The following is a 17,802-nucleotide window of genomic DNA, read 5'->3' as shown; positions in this document are numbered from 1 at the left end:
TAGATAACTGATCTGAAACATGGCTTTACCTAAGAAATGCCGACAGTATAGAGACGATTATTTAGAATGTAGTTTTTTTCATCAAAAACAGACAAGCGGTTCCATATACGTTTCATGCAACAAAGTTCCAAGCAATTATTCTATTAAATCATTTAAGGCCTAAGATCCTCTAAGAAGGTATCATGCAGATAATACAAGTAAAGATTTGAAATATTTCCAAACACTGAAGGAAATTACGAAAAGAGACCCATTGTGCACAGTATGTTCACTTTAACGTCTAAAAGCAACGATGATGGGTTGCGAGCATCTTACAATATCTCTTTACTCTTAGCGAAATCTGAAAAACCACGCACCATTGGAGAACAGTTAATTTTACCCCCTGTTGAAGAGGTTTTAAAAATTGTTCTGCATTAATTTACATTTAACATACTTGAACGAAATCCTTTGAGTGTCAACACTGTACAGAGATGTATTGATGAAATGAGCTCTGATATTGAAAGTCTCTTGTGTAATTATCTGCAAAAAACTCCTTTTTCTATTCAACTGGACGGATGACCTTTACCTGGTAATTAAGCATTATTATTGGCATATGCTTGATTTGTTATGGGCGAAAAAATTCACGAAGAGCTACTATTCGTGAAAACATAGGAGACGGACACTAAAGGTGAATCAATATTTAATGTCCTGAGTAATTTTTTAAGGAAAAATTGATTCCATTCAACAACGTTACTTCGGTGGGAAAAGATAGAGCTCCTAGCATAGTCAGGCAATATCGTGGGCTTATAAGCCATCTTAAAAGAATTATACCAGACGTAACTGCAATTCACTGCGTCATCCACCGACAACACCTAATAGCAAAAATTTGAATGATGGATTGCACCAATCGCTTCAATTTGTGACAATGTAGTTAACAAAATAAGGAGCAACGAATTTAATACGCGTTTATTAGCACAACTGGGTGATGGAAATGATGAAGACTTCGGGCGATTGCTCTTGCATACTGAAGTACGGTGGTTGTCGAAAGGTGCATGTTTAACAAGATTTCCCTCACCTTTCGAATCAGTTTTAGAGTTTCTGGAAAGTAAACATCTCATTTTTCCCTGTTTTCAAAGTTTTCACAGGTAAATACATTGACGAGGATGATATTCAGACAGACATTCAACATTTAACTACCATCCATGATGACTTCAAAATCAGATTTGAAGATATTCTGACGATGAAAATACCACCATGGATCATAAATCCATTTGATGAAACGGAAGTGAATAATGTGATATTACAGGAGGAGCTACTGGAAACTAGCACTAATAAGGAGGTTAAGGTGAACTTCTAAAAGATGGTATCAAATAATCTAACTGCAGGCAGGAATACCTGAAAAATATCCTGGATTTTGGGGAATTGCGAGAAAGCTTTTGATAGCGTTTCCCTCGTCATAGCCTGTCGAGAAAAGTTTTAATATCGTTACAAACCTTTTATAACGGGGAAATTTGCGGTTATTCCAAAATAAACTGAAGCCAAACATTGATAATCTGCTGTCAAATCTATAAGCCACATCCCTTCCTACATCACAACACAAGAAAATATACTATTTTTCTTTGTCTTTTTACCAATCTGAACGGGGAGTTTTCTAAATGAAATAAGTGTGAATCGATTGGTTTCATGTGCTATGAGTGGATGTTCAAAAGTAAATTTGGACGGAATCACTTTTTGGATTAGCCAACTTTACTTTTCGACATCCGCTCACAGCGCAATCAATTAATTAACCAACCAATCCTCACGTTTTTTTCGAAATGTGTTAATTCACGGTTAGAACTCAGCCGCAACACAAATTTCCATGGTTAGATTTAATTTTCACATTTCTTGTCGACTTTTGGTAATGTGGTAGAAATATAGCAGGGGAGTCCACCAGAACAAGCAAAATTTGAAACTGCTCTATAAGAAATAAAAAGGTTTGGAAACCTCTGTTTTATACTAAAAATATATTATATTGCTTTCGATTCCAACAGACCTCTTCTAAAATAGCTTGTACTCAGTTCCCTGCAGTTTCACCGATATCTTTCAAACAGTTGGTGGTAACGAACAGTAAGTAAGGAGCGACCCGGCTCTATAGTAACCGAAACTCTAAAAAACGGAATTTTGATACCAATAGACACATCAAAAGAATCAGATTTTTATATAAGTTTATATAATTTTTATATAAACTTTATATACTTTATATATAAACTTTATATAATTTTTATATAAGTTTTATCAAGTTTAGTCTTGACCATCAAAAGTTACGCACCTGAGAAAACTTGCCTTATTTTCGAAAAAGGGGAGAAACAACCCCTAAAATTCATAGAACTTTAATGAAAACCACACAATCAGATTCAGCGTATCAGAGAGCTCTACTATAGAGGTTTCAAGCACCTACCTGCAAAAATGTGGAATTTTGCATTTTTTTTTTTTTTTTTTTGCCAGAAGAAAGATCACGGATGCGTGTTTATCTGTTGTTTTTTTTCCCAGGGGATGATCGTATCGATCTAGTAGTCTTAGAATATCGTGAGAGGGTTCATTCAAACGGAAATTAAAAGTTCTAGTTCCCTTTTTAAGTGACAAAAAAACTTGGAGGGCAACTTGGTCCCCTCCCACGCTAGTTTCTTTCCCGAAGTAACCCAATCAAAATTTTGAGATAGCCATTTTGTTCAGCATAGTCGAAAATCTAATAAATACGTCTTTGAGGATAACTTAATCCCCCAAAAGTTCCCGGGGGAAGGGCTGCAAGTTATGAACTTTGTCCATTGTTTACATACAGTATTGGTTAATGGGAAGTATACAGACGTTTTCAGGAGGGATTTGTTTCTGGTGGGGAGGGTCGGAGGAGAGGGTTTTTTGGGGGGGGGGATATTTCCTTGGGGGAAGGGATATTTCTATAAAAGGGGTGCCGGATTTCCCAGCATTATAAAGACATTGATAAACTTAAACAAAACGAACTATTACGTAATAACGTTAAAACTTCACGAAAGATAAGACAAGTTTTTTTAACTGAAAGTAAGGAGCAACATTAAAACTTAAAACAAACAGAAATTATTACGTATATTAATTATTACGTATATAACGAACAGAAATTATTGACTAGGGGTTCGCCCCGTAGTCAATAACTCACACTTTACGCAGAAGTTCTTTTTAGTACTTTCAAAAGAGCTATCTATTTTAATTAACCGGCCTTTGTGATTCAGGGGTTTGTGATTCGAACAAAATTCGAACATTAGCGTAAAGAGCGAGGTATTGACTAGGGGGCGAATTCCCTAATATACGTAATAAAAGCATACGAATATAGAAGTTCGTTACGTAAGTTAATTCGTAAGTTACGTCAGAACAAAATTTCGAAAAAGCCATTTAGCCAAAAAAAAATTAAAATTAATAGGCAAATTTCGTTTTAATTATTCATGTACGGAGAGCCAAAATCAAAGCTGCATTAATTCAAAAAGTTCAGAAATTACATAAAAAAAAGTTTTTTCAACTGAAAGGAAGGAGCGACATTAAAACTTAAAACGAACAGAAATTATTCCGTATATGAAAGGGGCTGTCCCCTCCTCAACGCCTCGCTCTATACGCTAAAGTTTGACTCTGTCTCACAACTTTATTTTTTAAAACAATAAAAAAATTTAGCGTAAAGAGCGAGGCGTTGACGAGGGAACAGCCCTTTTCATATATGGAATAATTTCTGTTCGTTTTGAGTTTTAATGTCGCTCCTTACTTTCAGTTTAAAAAACTTATTTTTTTTGTATTTAATACAATTAAGTGACAAGATGTATCTCAATTTATAATAATTACACGGGTAATGAGAAATTCACAGTTATTGGGTCTTTTGCACAGTTATTGGGACTCAATTGAATGGTCTCAATCTAATCTGTGGCTCTTAGAGCCAGTCTTGTTTCAGATATGGATTGTAATCCAACAAATTTTTCACGCATAATTTTTTTTTCTATATTTAGATGTGTTTACTGGCATATACCCTTACCTTAAAACATATATCATCAGCATTATCCTTCACCTTACTTTGAGGGATTCGTGAGCACGATGGAAGTGTCCGGAAAACGATTAGGTCTTCGGGCTTCATCAATTTTATTCTTTTCTTCATATCTGTAATATCACAGCAAAGAACTGACACTTTATTTGAAAAGTAATGCTCCAACATGCAGAACTGAAAAGGAAAAATTTTAATTGGGTGGATTATAGATTATATTTAATAGAAAATATTATGCAGATTATATTCTTTTTTCTTAAATTTGTAATGCGTGTTTCTAGCTATTGAAAAAATATCAAATACTGATTCTAAGTATAAAAAATCATAGAATATTTTTACCTTGGAATTCAACGAATTAGAACAATTTTCAATATTATGATTAAGCAGAGATCGGTTGAGTTCCTCACTAAGGTATGGTACATAGGGTTAAAAGACGCAGCTATTTAAAATTTTAGAATCTGAAGCTTGAAGTTCTACATTATTTTCATGTTTGTTTTGTCTCTTCTTTACTATTTCATCGGTAAATTTAATCGGATAGCCATCGCAAAATAATATGTCCCTCAAGTTTAAAAGTTCAGAATCAAGATACTTTGGAAAAAGCTATTGTAAAATTGAGGTTATGTGTAATTTTTTTTGAGAATATTTAATGCTTTCCTTATTTCTTTAATGTATTTTTTGTGGGGCCAAAATCCGGTTTTGTAAGAATTTTCATCTAAAATAATGTCTTTTATTTTTTGTTCGTAATCACTCTCATTCATTGTTACAACTATATTACTTTTATCAGCTTTGGTGATAATAAGGTCTATATTCTGTTTTATTCGTAAAATTGTTTTTTAGCCAATTCCTGTGTTTATATTATCGAGTTTGGTCCCATCAAAACTGTTTAAATGTTTCAAAGCATCGGCCCTAAGCTCTTGCGAAACTTCAACTTTATCAATAGAGGCCATAATACCAGCCTCTACCTTGGATATTATTTCAGAATATGGAACAGCTAAAGGAAAACAAAATTTTAACTCTTTTGACCAAATGGCTTTTCTTTGACTAGTTAAGGGTTTGGATGAAATGTTCTTTATATTTATTATCCATTAGGTCTACTGTTCATTCTCATGATACAAGGGGTAGCGCGGACTTCTGTGTACCTAGTGGTATATCTTCCCGTTCATGTTTTTCTGTTCTTTATAGAGGTACGCGGAAATGGAATAGTTTGAATAGTGATATTAAGACTATTGGTGACCCCAATATTTTTAGAAAAACCAATAAGGAATTGCTTTTTGCTGAATATGAGTTTTGACTGATTAATTGATTTATTTATTGTGGGGGTTTTGTTGATATGTTGTTCCCAGAGGATGTATAATATATGACATTATTTTGTATTTATTGTTTAGTGTGTTGGTATTAGTGGTGTCAGTGGCCAAGTGTTCTTTCTTTTAAGTATTTTGTTTTCTCTACCTCCCCCACGGACAAGCTTTGCTTTTTAGGGGAGGCAGTAATAATTTTTTGTTGCTATGTTTTTTGTTCAATAAATCGTTCTTCTTCTTCTTATAGCAGGACCAGAACAACATACAGGGTAGAAAATATCCGGATATTAAAACTTACCAAACAGGAGTCCATTAAATATCTCAACCAAATGGTTAGCACCCTAACCATTCTGTTCAGTGTGATGAGGCGACAGCTATCTCTAAGGAAAACGGTTTTACAAAATAGACAAGGGAAGCCATAAAAAAAAATACATTTTGCAGATTTTCCCATTAACAGAGATACAGGAAACTTGGATACTGATTCAGTTGAAGATATTATTTTTTAAAATGAACCTATTGTCAAAAATTGTAATTCAGTCCTACAAAATCGTCTAATTTATAAATCAAATACATAATAAAAAAAAAAAAACAGAGAATAGCTGCATTGGATGCCAACAAGAAGATTATTTTCTCAATAAAATAATCAGGCTCATTTTAAATAAATTTTATTTCCCTTTTTTATTGTCAGTTGGTTCTGTGTTGGTTGTTCAGAGGAGCGGCTCTTTTGTTGTATATCCTAATACAGTGGTTTGTCTCATGGAGTAGAAATTGTACATAATTGTTTTGATTGTTTTCTTTTTATTCTTCACTTATTTTAAATGTTATTCCTTCTTTATGTAGTATTCTTTTAATTTTTTTTCTCATTCACGATGAGAACACTTTGTTTTACACAGGCGAAATATTCCTGTCATTATTCTCCTTTTTCTTCCTGGTGGCCATAGGCCCATCTTGTTTTAAAGACTTTCTTCTTTGGCTTTAAACACTATATTATCAAATTTTCAATAAGATCTTCATTCAATGGGGTCCAGATCTATCAAATTTTCATAGTGTATCGATTAAAGACAGTTAAACTCTGAAAAAAAAATTACAGAAGAGTTAACTTTGTTTGAACCCGACCTAGTATTGATTTTCCCAACTCAGCCGAGGGTCTAGGTATACTCATAACTTAGATTCTTCATTCTACTTTATGTCCATATTGCTGGACACTGGACTTCATGATAGGCTTCATGTTGCGGAACCTAATTACTTTTGTCTTTTACTTGAAGATGGATAGGGAAAATGCACCAGAAAGGCAACTAACTCTCTTAATATTTTATTGATTTTAATGACAGTTTTTTTTATGTATTTTCTTTCTTTCTTTTTTTTTTTGCTTTATTTATCAAAACAGCCATTTTTTGAAAATTTTATGTCTTTGTTTGGTAGATCACGAGGGCCTCTTATATGCTTTGAAGTATTTTGGCCTGGGATGACCAAAAATATCCTTAGTGCAGATGCTCTTTTTGGTCTGGAAAGATTGAAAATATTGTCCAGGTCAATCCGAAAATAAAAAGGTGCCTTTCAGGTGACCCGGTTTTGTTTGTCTTATTTTTTCTGTGCAGTGGGATTCCTTAACCTATGGACTTGAAGATATGAGTTTCAATCCGTTCAAAAATACTTTTGCCCCTTTTTGAAAGAAAGGTTAAAATGACTCGGACATATTTTTTATGAAGAATGCCAGATTGCCAAAGTTCGTTCTTTTTGGCCATCCATCCAAGCTAAACGAAAAGCATGTTGCCTTCGAAGGGGGGAGGAAGAGGGTATAAGAAAGGATTTAAAAGAAATCAGAAGTTCAGGGAGGGGTTAAAAAGTTAAGCAATGCATAGACTTGGGTTGAGGAAGAGCATGAACAGCTGTGTTGGCCTCAGGCGGCTTGGTGCTGAATTGAGATAAAAAAACCCTTGAATTTCAATTTGAGTGGAAATCATAGGGAAAGTGCGAAATACACACTAACCATCTTTTCGCTTAGGACACTAGTTCCATCCACTAAGGCTATTTTCTAAATGATCCCTGAATGATCACGGGCAAAAAGAGATACAATAAGCATATATTTATGAGAGCGCCAATGCCACTAAAATGAAATCTGATTCTTCAAACTGGTTAAATGAAAACTTACAAAACCATATTACTATTGTTACTACTACTACTACTAACAAGTCACTGCTGCACCGAGACGCCTGCGGGCAACACAGCTATGCACACCCCTCTCCAAATCAAATCTATTCAAAGTCTCCCTCTTCATATCCTCCAAAAAAGTTCTGATGTTCCTTAAATCCATTTTTAAGACCTTTTTTAACCATTTCGGGAACGACCTACTTTTCGTTTTGGCCTAGAGGGTTGGTTGAAAAGGACAATCTTCGGCAATCTGTCATCCTTCATCAGCAGAAGGTGTCCAAACCATCTCAACTTTTCTCTCACTACTGCCCTAGAAAGTGGGATAGAACCACATTTTTCCTACATCTTATTGTTTGAAGTACGGTTAGTCAGGCGGGTAACCAAAGAATTCGTAGACAAGTCCTCTGGAAAACATCTAACAAATCCTTTTCCGTCTTTTGGAGCCTCTGCGTTTTAGAACTACACTGGACCACTGTAATCGCTATTCCCAGTCTAAGCGACTTAGTCTTCTTCATACTAATTTTCAAACCTATTCTTGAGTCTGTTATTCTCTTTACATTTAAAAAATCATTCATTTTGCAAACGTTTTCATCTAGGACACTCAAATCATCAGCATGATCTAAGTCTAGGAGAGTTTTACTTTTCCACATGATTCCATGCTCTCCAATAGCCTTCAATATGTTCCTTAGGACAAAGTCCATCAAAATGATCCATATAAATAGGGATAGAACGCAAGCTTGCTTAACTCCTGATTCAATACAGAACCAGCAACTAAACTCATTTCCTACTTTGACCGCAACAATGTTATTCTCGTACACAGTACTAGTAACTTTAATATATTTGTCTGGTATACCATACAAGAAAAGGACCTTAGCTAAAGCTCTTCTATGGGCTGAATCAAATGGTTGCTCACAATCTATAGAAATGAGGACTAAAGAGATTTGGTGGCTCAGGCACTTCCCTAGTATTAATCTGAGACTGAAAACTTGGTCGATACATCCTCTCCTCTTCCCAAAACCACACTGTTCTTCTCTTGGAACTTTATCTACAGGTCGACACATCCTCTCCTCTTCCCAAAACCACACTGTTCTTTTCTTGGAACTTTATCTACAGCAACGTAGGATAAGTAGCGACGCCTATAGCGTCGACGTCTACAGCGACGTCTGATAAGAAGGATCATATTAAGCGATTTGCTTCCTACAGAAACCAAGCTAATGCCTCTTTAATTACCAAACCCACTCTTATCCCCATTCTTATAGAGCTGTTCGATTAAAAGTTTTCCTAAAACAGCTAGATACTCCCCTTTTTCGAAAATCATATTCATAATCTTCGGTAATTTATCTCTAATTTTACGACCACCATAATAAAAAACTCATTTACCACACTATCAGCACCTGGGTCCTTATTATTTCTTAATTCTTTTAGTATTGTCTCTAATTCTTCCTTGCAAAATAAATCTTCCTTTACTTCCAAAGTGTCACAAACTCTTTCAATCTTTTCAATATCGTTTCCTGTAACTCTATCACGGTTCAGCACATTTTCAAAATGTTCTGCCCATGTCTCTTTAACTCTTTTCTTATCACTAATTGTGGCATAATTCCTGACTTTTAATTGGGAGAAGTCCAGATTGCCTTTTCTACATGAAAATAGAATATTTTGCTATTATGCCGTATGGCTGCATCTTCCAGATTTTCAGCTAATTTATCCATGGCCTCCACTTCACGCCTCCTTAATGCATGTTTTAATGCTTTCTATACTTTCCTTACATTCCTCTTGTTTTCATGTGATCAATCACTCAAATACTCCTTGTACAAGCCCCTCTTTTTCTCTATTAAACTTAAAGCATTGTGACTAATATTCCTAGCGCCGTTTCTAATGTTCTTCCCTAAGACACCATCTGCTACTTCACAAACTATTTTCTTAAAATGATTCCTTCTATTTTCTACATTGCCAAATCTTAGACTCCCTAGTTTAATATTCAACTGTTCCTGGAAATTTTCTCTCAACTTCACATCCTAGATTCTACCTGCGTCATAACTTCCCGAAAGGTGATCTTTACTTTCAATGTCATTAAAAGCACTCCTATATACCCTAGTATCTTGTATCAATCCTGCCGGTCTTCAGTTTACAATAACATAGTCAATTATGTTGGCCGTCTTACCATCGCGTGAGTACACCAGTAACTGATAGGTCATTTTACGACCAAATACAATTTTGGGTATAACGAGATTGTTATATCTACGAAATTATAGCAGTCTATAATCGTTACTATTTTGTTTTTCTATACCAAATTTACCGTATTTCTATCTGGCATCGTGTCTATTTGTTCTTGTAGTTGTAATTAAAATTCATCTGAGTCTCAGCTATCTCCATCAGTCGGTTCTATAGGGGGCGCATACCACTATGACTAATACCCTGCACTTTTTAAACGTATAATGAGCAATGAACATTCTATTATCAACTTTCCTAACCTAATCAAGACTAAGCAGCTTCCTTATTCATTATGAGCCTCACTCTCTGCCTATGCACCCTATCCTCCTACCTAAGTGAATAAACTCTATATCACCTTTTTCCATGTTTCCTACCCCTGGGATATGGGTTTCTGGAACTCCTAACAAGTCCAATTCAAAATGATCGTCAGTCAAAATGTCATAACAGTAGTCGTTTTTTAACATTGTAACATTCCAAGTTGCAATTTCATATTATTTAAATCATTGCAACTATTATAGCCTCGGGGAAAGCAACGGGTCTCAAACCAGTGCAGGACAGGGGCTAGTACATCTTCTGAAGTCAACAGCACTTAAGCAGGCTTAGAACAGGAGAGCAAGAAGTCACTGGGACCTCCGGTATGAATGGAAGCTTTTTGCAACCCTGGTCCCGTCTTGGTCATGAGGCCACGAGGGTAGGATTTCCCTTTCCGGAACATTTAGCCGACGGCTTAAAAAACTGGAAACCCGGGAACTCAATTTTTAATAAAAGACCTCTATATGCAGTTATGTAGTTTTACGCCTAGCGTGCGCCAAGTCTGAAAATAAGGGATGTGCACGAAAAATCAGAAGAAAATAAGCGAAAAAAATATCACCATGGAGCTCTAGAAACTATAGATTTTTTATTGCTGTAGTGAAAGAAAACCACTGCCATAAATCTAAGCTATGCATTAATATGGATATTATTGTAACTATTCAAGATTAAAGACTTATTAGTTAATTGACTTACCTGAAATGAACATCTTTTTAGAAACATCAATTAGACTATCCTACAAGGCCGTATCCAGGGGGGGGGAGGGGGTTTACCCGGTTTCAACCCCCCCCCCCGAAATTCTTGACCGAGTTGAAAATTAGTAAAACCTAGGTAACAATCAGTAAAGTTAGTTGAAAACTGAGTCAAAAATTAGTAAAAACCCCCGAAAAAGTCAAAAATTAGTAAACCCCCCCCCCCCCCGAAAAAAAATCCTGGATCCGCTCCTGCTATCCTATACTGTTGTGTTTATTCCTGTAGTTTACTACTGACTTATCAATAAAATACTTATTTTCTTCTGATTTCAAAATATCACTTTTATTACTTAATTTCTACATATTCCCACTAGCCTATATTTGTTCAATATCCCGACTGAGAACAACGGTTGTACCACACTATCGATTGTTGTATTGCTCGACGATCAGATTCAGATAAATTGGGTGTTAAAACCATTAGTACAGTCAATATAAGGTTTGACCGCAAACAAATTGCAACAGAAATGATTTTTACCCCATCTTGTAGAGAAAAAAAACTGTACAACATATCAAAAGTTAAGAAACCTAGCGGGGTGCAAAATTAGTGTTTTTTAGCGTTTTGTGTTTTATTTTTCGTTTTTAAGCCTAAATTTTCGATTTTCTCAAGGCTTAGAGTTTACTTCATGGGAAACACATTTCTGATGTAGTTTTATGTGCTGAACTCAAATATTACATCAGATTTAAGATGCAGTGAACCAAAAGTGTTTCACATTCATCACCATTCACGAAGTTCGCAATTCTATTATAACATAGTCGTTTGACCACATTTCTTGTGTGGTTTTATGCGATGAACTCGAATATCACATCAGATCAAGGATATGTTCAACTGAAAATGTTTCACATTCATCACCAAAAGATTTCTTCAAAATAATCAATCATCTCTTAATGTATTAACTGACTAAAATCACAGGTAACAAAAATCACATTGGTAAAAAGCAGGCAACTTTTCAAATGACTTGCGACATTCACTGGCACTGTAGTTTGAAACTTCGTCGTCGAGATCGTCGATGAGATCTTCTGATTTGGGAGAATTATCACATTCTTCTCTCTGACAAGTTTTGCACGCGAGAGTGCAAGACATGCCATTTCTGACACAAGTGCACCGAGCAGAGGTGCAGTTTGAACGGCAGGAACACTTAACAATCTTAAGAAGTTGGGGAGGTGCTGGGGGTAGGTCTGTCATCAGAGGGTATAATGTACCATTTCGGTCCTTCCAGCCCCACTCTTGAGGGTCCAATTCTAGATTACGGTCGTCATTCCAGGCGTGTACCTGAAAGTAAACTCTATAGCTGTGAAATGCTTCAGAGTTGGATGTGGGAGGTAGCTGCTCTGGGTGAACAAAAGCCGTTGCTGTGACGAGCTTTCTTTCGAACAGCTGCTTTCGAAGCTCGTTCAGATTTCCCCCTTCTTTCCACCATATATTATAAGAAGTGCGTCTTCTCCGGCTTCCTTGACTTCGATTTTTGTTGCTACCTTCTTCATAAAGACCTTGGCAGATGCTCGAAAACTTTCGTCTTCTATCACTTGTTTCAGGGTAAGACCTTTTCCGATGTTGTGGACACGTGATGTAGAATCACACCCAAGGAATGCATAGGCAAAGAGGATCAGACCACATATTTCTTGGCCTAATATTTTTCTCATTTCATGAACATCCCAGCACCTTCACTCTTTATTTTTCTTTGGCTCTGGGGCGAAGTACACCTTGTTAGTGGGGACACCACAGTGGTAGCAAAGAACGACCAGAAGATCCGTATCTTCTCCAATAACGGCAGTTACCTTCTGTTTGGCTGATTCGATAGCAGCTTTTACAATAGGCACGTCTGCATCACTGGGGGCTTGGACTACAAAATAGCCTTTTTGTCGGAGATGAACTGCAAGCGCACTAATGAATCTTGACTTGTTTTTCTTGTTCCCGAGAAATTCTTCTTTCTTAACTTTCAGACGCATGTCATTCGTGAAGAAAACCTCGCGACCAATCGTTCGATTACGATACGAACGGACCATATCTTTGATGGAAGGTCCACTATCATACCCATCGAAAACAACAGTTGCGCCAGGGTACTTCCGCGAAATATACAGAGAGTAGCTCTGTATGATACCCGCATACGTGTCTTTTTTTATCCATGGGACTCGGTGCAATAGAGATCCGCCGTCAAGTACGTAGTGTGTCCCGTCGTTCAGCACACACGGAATTTCTTCGAGTTTGCATGCAAGTGCAATGGCCTTGGCGAATTCGGCATTGTTCGGCACTCTTGGCATAAATGAGCTGTCAAACAGAGCAGCGGGATACGAACAAAGTTCATACCTGAAGCACTCTGATTCAGGAAGTCTTGTCCTTTTGGCTAACGCAATGAAACGTTGGAATAGCAAAGCTGGATCCAGTCGCTTGCAATCTCCTCCAGCTGTTTGCTTTGTTGTTATCTGGACTGCCTGTTCCTTTCTTCGGAAGACAAAATCCTTCGCCACTTTTCCAGTCATAGCATCAAGGATTTTTCGCCCGACAGCCTTCGCACAGTCAACGTTTGCAGATTCATATGCAGTCAAACCGGTAGCAATGCTTCTAAGCTGGGTATCCCCTCCGAATGGTGAGCCATTTTCAAAGTACGTGACCTTCGCCTGCGTATCCTTGAAGTCTCGTTCTTGTCTGGGGCCTGCGTTCTGCTTGTGCTGCTCGCTTGTCCCATAGAGAATTTGCGTCAGATCTTCCATTAGGAGGTTAACAGCAGAGCAGGTTGGGCGTGCTAAAACCCACAGCAACCTCTGGGTTTCGGTCATGCCCGTACCCCTAGTCAGTCCGCCTGCTGTTTTCAACGAGCGCATAAGCTCCTGTTCAATAACTGGATCCGTCGACAAGCCAGCCCAATAGCGATCAGATCGTCTGACGACGTGCATTCCTTGTTGGAATGAACTATGAACAGTAGGATGGGTTTCTTCAAGCTTCACCATCTTCTGAAGGTATATTCGGCACGATTTGGCATAGTTGTTGTGACCACAGGCTGCAAGAAAAGGTAGCATTTCAGACACAGACTTTAGGTGTAAGTCCCAAAGCCCCATCCGCTCAGCTTTGATGAAATAACGAAGTATCCCAACCATATTCATAAGCTGAAACCGCAGCTTTGAATTTCTGTGCTGAGATAGATAAAGTATCTTCTGGTCGAAGAAACCTTTGATCCGCTTGAGTGCAGGATTTTCTTCAACCTCCGTCATTGTTGCCTCTCTATTCATTAGCTTGCTGTATAGTGTTTTAAGGTCTGCAACTTCTTTGGTGCCTAACTTTGTTTCAGGTTCTGAACAGGGATCATCGTCAAATAACTCGGAGAGCAGCACGGCATGTAGAGCACTATCAACTAGCAAGAGACCTCGAACAGCTCGTGAAATACCCTTTCCACTTAGGAGATGGGGAACAGTGTTTGGGGCATATGCCAGTTCCAGGACTTCGCGGAGACCGGATCCTTCCATTGTGTATCCGATGCATCCAATAAAGCTCAGGGTTGTGTGAAACCCACCGAGTTTCAGAACTACTGCTGAGAGCTCACTTCCTGGTTCAGAAGCCTCAACCATTTTCATAGCTTTCTACCACAATGGCTGATCGAAGGTCACGACTGGGGCGAATCCATGGCGTTTAGCTTGGTCTGCGATGAACATCAAGGTAGAGTACACACAGGTGTCATCACTGGCAGACAGATCAATCATCGAGAGAAATATTACAGACGCTTTCCCCGGATGGTGTCCAACCGTGACAGTCTGCTATGTCCCAGTCCATCCCGACCTTGGAGTCTTCAGATATCACGATGAAAGCCAAAGAGTGTCAAGACTAGTACTGGGATCCAGTGCAGTGAAGTCAGGAATACAATCGTATCTGATTTTTGAAAGAAAAATGTCGTCAAATTTGACATGAAACACACGGATTTTGTATGCGTCTCTTATGTCTGCCGCTGACGGACTTGTTCGCGGAATTTTCCTCGGCAAATACTTGGGCGCGGGGGTTATTGAGGCGATGATCCCCATGCCATGGAAGGTGTTCCTGCCGTCAATGGTGCAAATGTCATGGTCAACGTTGTCAGCGATGTGGTGGATGAATCCCTGAGACATCATTCCATCCAGGTCAGTTACTGCATGGATCGCTGAACTTCTTTCAAACATCGTTACTTCTGAGTATGAAGAACAAAGCCCAAGTGAGTTTAAATTGTCAATGAGTTATCGCGATGAAAAATGGTGGTGCATTTGGACACCAAGACCCAATTGCAATGGTGCGATCAGCACTCGCGGTCGAATTGCTTGGACAATGGCAAGGCCGATCATGGCAATTTTAAGATCTAAGCTATTCCCAACAAAAAGTTCACGAAGCACAATTCTGAGACTGTCAGGTACAAATTCTAGAGCATCAGAAACTGACGACACCCTTTCCAAAATGTCATAGCTTTCTTTGTTCGTCGGAATATCTTTTACGTCGCTTTTCATCAGCTTTGCTGCAGCAATCAGAATTTGTTCTTTTTGTCCCTTCAAATCTCCAGATTTCGACTTGGCATAATACTGTTGCAGAATATCTGCTGCATTTTCTCTAAGAGTAACAACATCTGGTTTGCCGTTTACAGTTGAAAAGACAATTCGAGATCCAAAGTGCTCGACGACCTTCTTCTTCATGTAAACCTTACTGTAAGGTTCCAGATCTCCATACAGATTCTCACGCATCTTTTCAACTAATTCACTAATCGTTATTTGCTCCTCATCATTCACTTCTAAGTACACCATAGCCTTTAAAAATGCTTCTGTTTTGACAACATCTTTTGGCCTGCCAGATCTCCTTTTCTTACGCTCAGGCTCGTTGCCACTTGCATCGAATTTACTCGGAAGAGCACGCATTGTTCGAAAATTTGTACTGCAGATCTGATGGTAAACTGCGTCAGCTGCATGGAGATCTGACACTGTGCATATTCTGCGAAACACTTCGACTGCCCATTCGTCACTTCTCATTTCACAGATTTCTTTTAGTTTTTCATCGAAGTCGACTGTTTGGACGGAAAAGATCTCACGGTTTTTCCTGTGTGTGGCCGGAAAGTCGATTACCGTCCCACAAAAAAAGCAGCAGTCCTTAAACATGAATGTGGAAGTGTCAGATCTTAGAGCACACTTTTCGGACGAGATCTGTGCAAGCTACTCTTCTTTACGATTTTTGGTGTCCCTTTCGATGTAGAATCGGTGGCTGTAATTCCGTCTGCAAACGATGTGGGCTTTTTCTCCAGCATTTGCAACGAGGGTGGTTTTCCGCAAGCGACTGGACCCATTGATAGCGGCAGCCCCAGTCTCTGTGAGTGTAGTATACTCAGCTTCTTCGTCAATCTCTTTGAGACACATCAAACAGCGCTCGTTTTCAGTCGCCATAGACCTGGAATAGAAATACAGACAGAGGTTTAAACCTATGTTTGCAAAGTGCCATCTCGTCGTCTGATCATCTTATTAATCTTTACTCAGAAGATGACGCTGTACAAAAAAAAAAAAGAAAATGTCTGTAACCTTTTATTGTAATAGAAATTGGCTTCAGTTTAATTAGTTGTTTCTTACTATCAATAGTAGGCTCTTCTACATTGCAAGTAGAAAATTTACTCACCTACGCTGTACTCTCAAATTCACAAGATGCTATTCTGCCGGTCATACCGACCTTAGCGAAATACGCTACGAAATTTTCCGCTAGATGGCCATATATGCTGTTAAACCTTAATGACGACTATTGGAGGCTCTTTGTGCGGGGTCACCACTTTTAAAGGCAAAAATGGCGCAAAGAGTTGCTATGCCACTTACTGGAGGGGGGACGGTCCCTCTTTGGCCCCAAATTAGTCGGATTTCCGCGGTTACTCCAACGGTTCCTTTATACTAACGTGATCGGGTGGTCTATGGCGTGATATCTTTTCCGTTCTAATATGGCCTCCATATTAGCCTTTCTTTCTATTTTCCTACTTTTTCTATGGGCTTCACTCGCCCTTTTCGGTCTAGAGTTAATCTCATCTCTGTCCGACATAATTTCAAAATTCCGTTAACTTCAAATTACCTCTTCAGTCTAAATGAAAATTATTCCGTTCCTCTCGCTCGAACTTCCGGTTCTCTCGCGGAAAATTGTTTTGACACGCAGCAATTTTAGCCTTATATTTTTGAATACTATTTAGTTGCGTGATATATTGATTCGTAAATTTTATTACTTGTTATTATCCGACTAAGCACAGCTCAGATAAAAATTTCTCTTTGCGATTTTTTTTATATATAGCCTCTGTAACCACAATAAGCTACTTCTGTAGGCTAAATTACTTGTCTTTTCAAAAGCGCAGATGTTTTTTATTATCAACTCCGTTAATAATTCCTGTTCTTGCTGCCACCAATGTTCGTAGTGCTAATTACCGCTGGCACCACTTATTGGGGTGTATGTGGGGGGTCACCACTTTTAAAGGCAAAAATGGCGCAAAAAAGGTTGCTATGCCACTTACTCGAAGGGGAGAACCCCTTGTCGGCCCAAATGTTAGTGAGATTCCCGCTCTTACCCCAACGGTTCCTTTATACTAACGTGATCGGGTGGTCTATGGCCACATTTAAAGCCAAAGTTTACCGATAAGATTTTCTAATTAACCCTTTAGTCTCAGCCTAAGCTGAAAAGTAAAATAGGTACATAGAAAAATTCTTAATATATTCACAGTTACACGTATAAAAAGAACTGAACTGAAAAAGGACAAATTCTCCCAGCCCGCTAACCGCAGCACGCGGTGGGGGTTACTAGGGGTGGTAAATGAATCTTTCCAACCAATGCCAGGGCTCCTAATATACTGGCCAATCTCCCTAACTGCGCACTTTTTCCCTCGTGGTGAATTAAACACGTACGCAGTTAAGAGGACCCAAAATTGCGTCAAAAAATAATAGGAAAATTAACATTTATTAAAAAAGGAAGGAAAATAATTAAGGGACCCAAAGAAATGAATCGGGGAGGGACATTTATCTGACAAAAATGGGACCAAGGGTTCCAACAACAACAATCTTAGAATGTACGGAAGTTTCCAAAAATATAGTATTCAGTCGATAGAGCGACGTT

The 17,802-nt window shown here is 38.2% G+C and overlaps 1 protein-coding gene across 1 annotated transcript in view; it reads right to left on the bottom strand.

The window, feature by feature from the left end:
* Positions 1–4,187, bottom strand: part of LOC148955336 (origin recognition complex subunit 3-like) — a 61,202-nt gene extending 57,015 nt beyond the window's left edge. Inside the window, exon 1 of the mRNA XM_089108162.1 lies at positions 4,004–4,187. Coding sequence (XP_088964288.1) covers positions 4,004–4,180 — 177 coding nt within the window. The 5' untranslated portion in view covers positions 4,181–4,187. The remainder of the gene's footprint in view (positions 1–4,003) is intronic.
* Positions 4,188–17,802: the final 13,615 nt, after the last annotated feature.

This window comes from Artemia sp. Qi Xiang Cuo, chromosome 2 (assembly GCF_049724085.1).
Source record: "Artemia sp. Qi Xiang Cuo chromosome 2, ASM4972408v1, whole genome shotgun sequence".
Taxonomy (NCBI): Eukaryota; Metazoa; Arthropoda; class Branchiopoda; order Anostraca; family Artemiidae; genus Artemia; species Artemia sp. Qi Xiang Cuo.
This window is presented reverse-complemented; position numbering and strand designations above follow the sequence as displayed.